General features: G+C 46.1%; 1 protein-coding gene, 1 long non-coding RNA gene and 1 pseudogene across 2 annotated transcripts; all 3 read right to left on the reverse strand.

The window, feature by feature from the left end:
• Positions 1 to 2,457: 2,457 nt before the first annotated feature.
• On the reverse strand, positions 2,458 to 3,363 carry LOC101753073. The gene is made up of 3 exons (XR_002678983.1): positions 3,209 to 3,363; positions 2,600 to 2,665; positions 2,458 to 2,473 (listed from the first exon to the last, which is right to left on the reverse strand). It is a non-coding gene; the product is annotated as an uncharacterized LOC101753073 (long non-coding RNA).
• A 1,498-nt stretch (positions 3,364 to 4,861) lies between these two features.
• On the reverse strand, positions 4,862 to 6,436 carry LOC101780644 (protein RCC1-like). Its single transcript, XM_022829496.1, is given in 8 exon segments — positions 4,862 to 4,981; positions 5,337 to 5,538; positions 5,619 to 5,655; positions 5,658 to 5,691; positions 6,021 to 6,039; positions 6,041 to 6,128; positions 6,205 to 6,295; positions 6,356 to 6,436. Coding segments are annotated over 8 exon segments (672 nt in total).
• A 528-nt stretch (positions 6,437 to 6,964) lies between these two features.
• LOC101781047 lies at positions 6,965 to 8,165 on the reverse strand (annotated as a pseudogene).
• Between the last annotated feature and the right edge of the window lie 707 nt (positions 8,166 to 8,872).

An 8,872-nucleotide genomic window follows, 5' to 3' on the forward strand; every position in this document is an offset into this window, starting at 1 on the left:
TGAGTACCAACCATAAGTATACTTAGCCTTTCTTTCATTTCTACAGGTTTAAGGTTCCCGGTGCTGCATCCTCTTTTGCCGGTGGAATGGGCGGCTACGCCACACTTTGCTTAAAGGTGAAAACCTATATATACCTTTTAATGCACCTTTTATTATTATGACACTAATCTATGATGAGAACTGTATTAGCCTACTGATACAGGAAATAATACAGCTAATCAGTGGGACCTTCAGAGCAAGGCCCCCACAGTTGAACTCATAACAAAATCAGAAAAATGCACCAATTGATGGAGGTTTGGAGTGGAGAACACCATGTTATAGTTGGAATAGATGGACTGATTGGAGAGGAGAACGCACCAGATCGATGCAGATCCCCCTGTTCCTCAATCGATGAAAAAAAGTTCTCCTACCCCATATGTACTCCAGGAAATAGATAGTACTTACCTCTGTAGTTTCAATTGCATGTGGGTTTGGAACCACACGTCAGTGGCTTAGCTGCAAGGCCATACTGCACAGAAGCCTCGTCGGTACTCAAGGTAGGGCCCTTCAATCTGCAATAGAAAACGGGTAGTGGTGGAACTCCGGTGCTGGTTGTTGATGGCTGAAAACGTGGGAATTCGAGGAGAGGAGCTGATGGCGGGCTGGCTGGTGGTTATAGGAAGAGAGATGACATGGAAAGCCAGAGAGGACGAGAGTGCAAATTAGTCAAGGAAGGGGAATAGGGGAGCGTGGCAGGGACAGCCAAAACGTGGGTGAGCTGAACATTGCCAATGTGCCTAGAAACATCGGCACACCAATTCTTTGGATTTGAACCAAATGAGCGCCAAAACTTTTGGGCCTGCCCCAGTTTTGGTTGGGCAGATTTTGGTGCCCAACCAATCAAGCCCATATTAAAAATGTCCAGTAACTAAAAAATACAAGACATTACAACCAAACATAAGTACAAGAAAATAATATAAATCATGTTTCCAATTCCATAATGACATATAAATTGGCAAATGTTCATTGAACGCATTCATAATGATAGGTTAAGACAGACTTGTAATTCCAAGTTCATGATGAACTTCTACTAACATTCAATTCATCAAAGGATCCAAATTTGAAACAACACTTCCAAGGTATCCTAGTTGACATCATCTTGCATGAATTCTCAATAGCATGGTTGTCTTGGTCTTGAAAAATATCAGCCTTCAAACCTTTATGCTAATTAAGGATATATTTAGGGGAGTTGCAACTTTTCGCTGCACTGCTTGGCCCAACAACCTGCTACCTGGAGAAGCGAAGGTGGCCTGTTTGGCAACTGCTTTTGGCCGTCAGCCTGGGGAAGACGACCTCAGGGTGGGGATGGCGAGAAGATAGCTCCCGATGCGGCAGCCTTGATGGAAGGGGCCTCGGGTTGATGACAAGGGTAGGTAAGCTTGGGGTTGCGGCGGTGGCCGCCGAGGGAAGGATCTCAGGGATGTGACAACAGGACGATAGCTTAGCACGAATGCGCTAGTCAAGGGGGTGGGGTGGCGACAGTGCGAGGACGACGGCTTGGTGCATGTGTGCCCATTAAGGGCCCCTACCTTGGGGTGCCAACAGCGGGAGGGTGGCGGCTCGACACATCTGCACTTGTCAAGGGAGGGACCTTCTCACCTTCGGGTGGCTGCGGAGGTTAGGATGGTCATCACTACTATCGCCTCCGCCGCCAATGTCAAATGGAGGGAGCACACTCATCAAATTCTAGCATTCAGCACGGCCCACTCGTCTCCTCCTGAATGGCAACACGGTGCCGGGAGCCAGATTCAGCGCAGCGCAGGAGAGCTCCCCAACAACAATTGCCCACGCGGGGACCTTCCTGGCTGGGGTGGCTTCGAACGGGTTGGGCGGTGTGGTGTGCGTTCGCGCCCCAAAGCGGAACAGGATCCGGTGGTGGACCTTTCGCTGCTGCCTGCTGCTGAAAAAGTTCGGAGAGTTGGGCTCTTTTCCTCGGGGAAGGCTAGAGGCATTAAGAATTGGAATTTACAAACTTTTTGATCCAAAATCACAGCTCATGGACACCAACATTGACCATAACCAGAATACTAGAATTAACAAAACTCTTGAACCATAACTAAGTAAATCAACCTGTGCACACGCACAGGCTAGCTAGAAAACACCGTCTGTAAGTACCATTCCATTACAGCCATTTAATTTGCAGCATTTGATTTATACATTAACCTTTCCTTTCAAAGATGTACATATAGCTGACAAATATAAATGTTGATATCAGTAAACTCCTCTTTCGTTGAGCACCTTCCAACCCTACTCCGTGGTGTTTCCTTCCTTCAGGCCTCTTCCTCAAGCAGCTTCTGATCAAAATGCCGCAACCCTGCACCCAAATCATATACATCTCAACAAAATCATGATGTTGAACAACAGACTAACCATGACCCTTTCCCACTCTCCTCAGCTGAGCAACGTACTTGGAGATCTTCTTGATGTCTTCGACCTTTCATGGAAGTGCAATTTTTGTACAGTCAGAATCACTTAAGTTTAAGTACAGGAAAACACGTGCAAAACAAAATAGTGCTATGCATAATTTGTTGCGGACAGAAAAAGGTTTAGTTTCTTTTACATGATCGGCAAGGAATTCACTCTCAATGAAGTCTGTCAGCTGAGGATCATTGCACCTTGTGGCCACCTGTTAATTATGGGCAAGGGTTCATTACAAAATGTATATGGCATTAGGGAGTGTTTGGATCTTTAGTTGGACTAAAATTTATGTCACATCAAATATTCGGAGGCTAATTAGGAGGACCAAACATGAGCTAATTATAGAACTAATTACACAGATGGAGGCTAATTCCTGAGATGAATCTATTAAGCCTAATTAATTCATCATGAGCACATGTTTACTATAACACCACATTATCAAATCATGGACTAATTAGGCTTAATAGATTCGACTCTAAAATTAGTCTCTATTTTTGCAATTGGTTTTGTAATTAGTCTATATTTAATACTCCTAATTAGTATTTAAATATTTGATGTGATAGGAATTTTAGGAGCTCTTAAAGAAACAAACGGGGCCTTACAAAATGTATATGGCATAGGTGTTATGCTTGTGTCCACTCTAAATAAGTTAATCATTTTTATTCACTTTAACAAATTTTCCAAGTAGTAGTATTTCTTAAGCCTATCCAAACAATATTTCTATGTGAATAAGCATGTGAAACCAACTTACAGCGTGCAGGTTGTGCAGCTTCTCATTAACCAGCTTTTCCAGAGCCAGAGCCAGCTCCATAGCTGAAATCAGACCAAACGCGCACAAATCAAAACATAGCTGTCAGATAAGGCTCCAAATACACCATGGACAAAAGGCCAATCCAGGTTACTACTGAGTTGGTAGAGACCGACCACGTAGCTGAACCCCAAGTAAACATTTCAGGAACAGCCAGCCATCTATTATATATGTCATGCTAATCACCACTGTTTGAATTCCTTTATTATCCATCCATATACTGAAAGCCAGCTCATACGACTATATTCAGTTGCAGAATAAATGTTCATGCATCACCTTTTCAATCTCGGTATCGTCTAAATGGGTTCAAATGAAAATTTGATGAACTGCAAAGTAGTGATAAGTGTTGAACAGATAGGCATTAAATTCTGAATATAAATATTTGATTAGGACACGGCCATGTGTTCTTGTTGATGACAGGTCGCAGAAGTCGCACATAAAGGAAAACCACGCGGTCTCACGCCGCAATCACAATCTAAACTGATTAGATTTCAAATCCACGGACTTGTAAAAGTGCAGAAGGAAGCCGCACACCTACAAAGGTGAGGGATCAGATTTTGGAGGTCATTCACACTGGTGCCGTGCATACCTGCACCCTTCCGGGCGAGGCGAGCGACGAGCATGCGAGTATGTGGTTTTTCTTTTCTCAGCAACTACAAGAAACCATTTAATCAAGGAAAAGTCCTATTTTCATCCTCCAAGTATAGTAGAAGTCTGATTTTCAACCCACAACTACAAAACCGGACAGGGAGGGCTATCCAACTGCAAAACCGGGCAAATTTGACCCTTTGGGTGGTTTCTACGGTGGTTTTGCATTTTCTAGAAATTTAAAAAGTTTTGGTTTAATCAAAAAATTCATAACTAAAATGCAGTTATAGGAAATACTTGTTGTCAAGATGAAAAATGATGAGTGTAATAAATCAAGGTTACGATCAGATCAATTTGCTCATTCCTTTAAATTTACAAACATAGCAGAGTGACCTAAGTGCATATCTGCTTTTCCCAACACAGCACACATGTGTCACATGTACAATGTTTGTTTCTAAATGAAGCCACAAGCCCTCACTTTTGTCCATTTAAAACAAAACCATCAAAAGCGGCCTAGTTAAATTCATTTCTCAACATATACCCTCGCCATGCTCCCCCATTATTCTCTGTCCTATCTTCCTTAATATGTAGTACAAACTTAGCCTGCAGCACCTTATATTTTTTTATCGTCATTTTCTTGTGATCACTGCCAGTGTCCAACCGGGTTAAACATATTTCCATGGCATCAATATTGGCTTTGCAGAAACTCCAGAACAAGGTACACGTGAGCTGGACCACTGTAACTCAAGCTAAACTTGAGTCAGTAGCATTCTTTGAACAATGGTCTGCATTTGGTTCAGATGAGCTTAGCATGGTTATTGGACACCCTACTCTAGATTACTTTCACCATGTAATATGTATAATAAATAATTATTTCCATAGATCTAATTTGGACATCTTTCAAGCATGCCCTGAATAAACAGCAAGCCTAAATTTGCAGTCCAATGTAACATTACAACAGCCTTCACGAATGCAATTTCATAGGATGCAAGAATAGTCTGTTGCCAATTAAATCTTTGTCATCTGGTGGCTTGGTAGAATAAAGCAGTATATATAAAAGATGGCAAGTAATACCTCTCCCTCGTTAGTCAGTGCAGTTGAATGCCAACCTCCAGCAGCAATGTCAACCTGCAAATAGACATAGGGGTACATGTAACAAGTGAAAAATCAAGAAACCAATGTGCAGTTAAACTATCAATTTATCAGCAACACCAACATATTATTGCTAATGTGCGACGATTACAACTTGAAGTCCCGGAAAGAGCAAACTTGTTAGCTGAATGAAGCTTAACTCCTTGCAGGTCAATTTTAGCTGGGGTAAAAGAACTAAGTTTGGAAAAAAAAAAACCATTTCAGTTAGACAACAAGGCAGCCTTAACTTGCTTGTTTGGTAATGGCTTGAGAAACTCTACATCTACACTAATATCAGACTAATTTAGAATGAAACAGAAATTCAAAGAAAAAAGAAATCAGCATGACTAACTAGTAAGAGATCAGATCGCCCCTCAACACGGATAGGTTGTGATCTTAGTTGGGTATCTCCAATTCCCAGCTGACCATACTCATTATTACCCCATGCCCACAAAATTCCATCCTCTGTTAGTGCCAAATTATGGAATGCGCCTACAGCAATCACCCTCACTTTCTGAAGGCCTTGCACACGTAGTGGTGTAGATATTTGCTTGCTGAAAAAGACATATAGTCAGCACCACATTCAAGGAGAAGATAACAAAACAAATTGAAGATTTGGTGTATGGCACCGTACATATCACCGTGAGGCCATGGCTGCCCCCAAGTCCATGAGTCAAAACCACAGAGTGTGTGCCTCCAGCAGCTACCTAGAATTAGCAAATGAATAAGCCACCCAAAAGATAACTAATGGAAATCATGAGAGCAGGAGACAAAGTTGCAGCACCATTGGATACAGGAATAATTCATATGGACAAGAAACATTATAAAAGTTCCAGTTCCATTATCATATAAATTATCCCATATGTGGTTTGCAACCAGACTACTTCTTTGGCAACAAAGCATATGCCAAAGTGACAACTGATAATACCATCCACAATTTGTAGGATTCCCTACAACCAGAGCACGAACCAAGATTGCTAAAGTACCAAATATTCTCACTGATGTTAGCACAGTGCAGGAATCAAATTCCACTCACTTGCCAGACTTTGAGCTTGCTGCGGGGTCGGGATGTCCCTCTTGAGCGCCCTCGTCCCGTCCTCCTTCCTCTCAGGCTCCTCGCTGCAGTGCCCGTACTCGTTCCCCTCTGCACCATTGACGCCAATTGCATCAAACCAACTAGAATTCGGTCACGGGTAGTGCCAAGAAGTGGGTTCACTTACCCCAGGTGTACGCGCGGCCCTTGTCATCCACCGCGAGGCAATGCCACCCGCCAATCGCTACGTGGAACCAACGAAACCCATAGGGAGAGAGCTTGTTCCATCAGCAACACAGAGGTATGAATCTCGCGGGTAAAGAGGAGCCGAGGCGCACCTGGATGATCCTGACGCCGGTGAGGGCGTCGACTGGCCCCGGGGAGCTCTCTGTCTTGGTCTCCGGCGGGTGTCCAAGCATGCCGCACTGGTTCCATCCCCACGTGAAGAGCTGCAAATACGGGGGAAAGCAGCAAGGGAGCGAGCGGAGGAAGAGGGAGGCCTGGAGCGCGCTAATGGTGGCGGAGGAGGGCGGGTGGCGTCGGCAAGGTGGGAGGCGCGTGACTTTATGCGGTGGTCGGTGGAGGCGGCGGCGTCCAAGCGAAGGAAGGAAAGGAGGGGCGGATTGAGGGAGATGGGCGGCGTGTTTGGTGGGCGGGACAGGTGAGAGTCGGCGGGCGAGTAGCTGCTGGCGCGGTGTAAAAAAACTAGGCGCGGCTTGGCAGAATCATTTTCTATGGTCTAGTTTTTTTTCATCCTCCCACTCTTTGTCGTACCTTTTCATCACCCTCCTAACCTGGCAGTGTGAGGGGTACGGAGTGTAACTCTGGGTGGGAATTGTTTCAATTTGCTTGCTCTTTGTAGTATAGATATAGATATGTGTGATAGTGACCAGACCCCAATTTATTTTATTATTACATATATAAAAATGTTACCACAACGATCCATGCTCCATAATGGTTGTGGTTCTGCAACCAAACTTCTTTTGTGAAAGGACCACACACTTAAATCTGGTACAACATAATGCAGAGTATAGAAGAACGAGCTCTCAGCCTCTCAGGAACAGATCGAGAGCACGACAGACTTATTTAGTTATAGGGTACCTGCACAGGGATGGACGATATGCACCCTGTGCACAACATGCATGTTGATACATAGGTCACGCGGTGGTGTTGTTGCTAGGCAGCGCTCGGAGCAGCATGGTCTCCAAGGTGAGGCCCGGGCCGAAGGCAATGAGCATCCTCCACTCCAGACCTTCTCCAGCCGTGCGCAGCCCCTTCCCTGCCCGACGTCCTCCGCATCTCCTCCATCACCAGGAAGATGGAGGAGCTACGCGTGTTGCCGTATTGCCTCATGACCTCCCTCGTCGCCGCCAGCTTCTCCTCCCTCAGCCCCAGCCTCCCCTCCACACCATCCGCGATACCCCTGCCGCCGGTGTGCAGGATCCAGAACACCTCCTCGTTCACGTCCGGGACCCTTCCGTTCGCGGTGTTCTCCTCGAGAGCGCGCTTCACTATGCCACCGACGGCGCTGGAGACGTGAAGGGGCACGTCCCGGTGCATGGTGATCACCACCCCTTCGTCACGCAGCTTCACCACCACGGCCTCCTCCGTCTCGGGTATGACGTTCTTCTAGGACGCCAATACCAGCTCGAACATCGGGCGCTCGCAGTTGGTAGGATTGCACCCCACGACGACGGCGCCCGCGGCGTCGCCGAAGACGGCTTGGCCGACGAGGTTCCCGATGTGCGTCTCCGATGGGCCACGCAGTACCAAGGACATCACCTCGGAGGTCACGACGAGCACCCTGGCGTTGGGATTGTTCTCCGCGATATCGATGTCCTTGGAGACGCGCCGAGCTGTGGTGCCACAGAAGCAGCCGGCCTGGTACCGCATGACACGCTTGGTCGAGAGGGGGAGGCCGAGCTCCTTGATGAGGATGCAGTCCACTCGGCAACTCGCCGGCTTCCCCACAATCCTTTATGGCGTTGAGCGCTGCCTCGGCGCCAAGACGTGGTATGCCCTCTTCGGCGACTTGCTGCCGAATGGTGAGGGAAGTGGATTTGTAGGCCGTGACGGATGGGTTACGTTGCTCCTCAACCACTCGTCGGATATGTACATGTGCCGCTTCTCCGTTGTTGTCTTCTCACCTACATTTGGTTAACGCGGTTGCTGTTTATTTGAATCAATGGATGAAATTATAGGTCGTTTCATCAAGTATTATAGGAAATTATTGCTAGTTTAGTGGCGCTCTTTCCAGGGTAATGAAGTTATATTCACAAATAGACCAGTAGCCAATTAATTACTATGAATGCATGGGCGCAAATTAAATGCCCAACCCATGCTATCAGCCGTCAGATATTACGTCGAGGACCTATATAACATCTCAAATCATGCAAGGGTATGCTGGGATAAATACGTACAGCGAATGACGCCGAAGCGATCAGACGGAAAATACTGTTATTTCAAAACAAGAGTAATGCTGTTGTAACAGGGTGTTTCTTCACAGGAAAAATGCATAGTGGTACATAATTGTGCACCCCCCCCCCCCCCCGGGTTCGAAGAACCCATCAGTAACGGAGACATCATATTTCTATCATTATTCAAATAATTCTTCGGCTGGTTAGCAATAATTCAAAACCGAATTTTGACTTCAGACAGACTGGAGGCAAGAGGATGGCCTAACTCCGGTACCTGCACCCTTTGCCGGCATTCCCCAGAAACCGGAATCCACCTCTTCAATGAACGTCGATTTTCCAGGCGCCTTTGGGAGTACATGGCGGCCTGGGTTGCCATTGATAGCATCCGCCCGAGTAATTGGGAGCACAGTGACTCTGTCCACCAATGGTGGCATGCAA

This window comes from Setaria italica, chromosome VIII (assembly GCF_000263155.2).
Source record: "Setaria italica strain Yugu1 chromosome VIII, Setaria_italica_v2.0, whole genome shotgun sequence".
In the NCBI taxonomy this organism is placed as follows: domain Eukaryota; kingdom Viridiplantae; phylum Streptophyta; class Magnoliopsida; order Poales; family Poaceae; genus Setaria; species Setaria italica.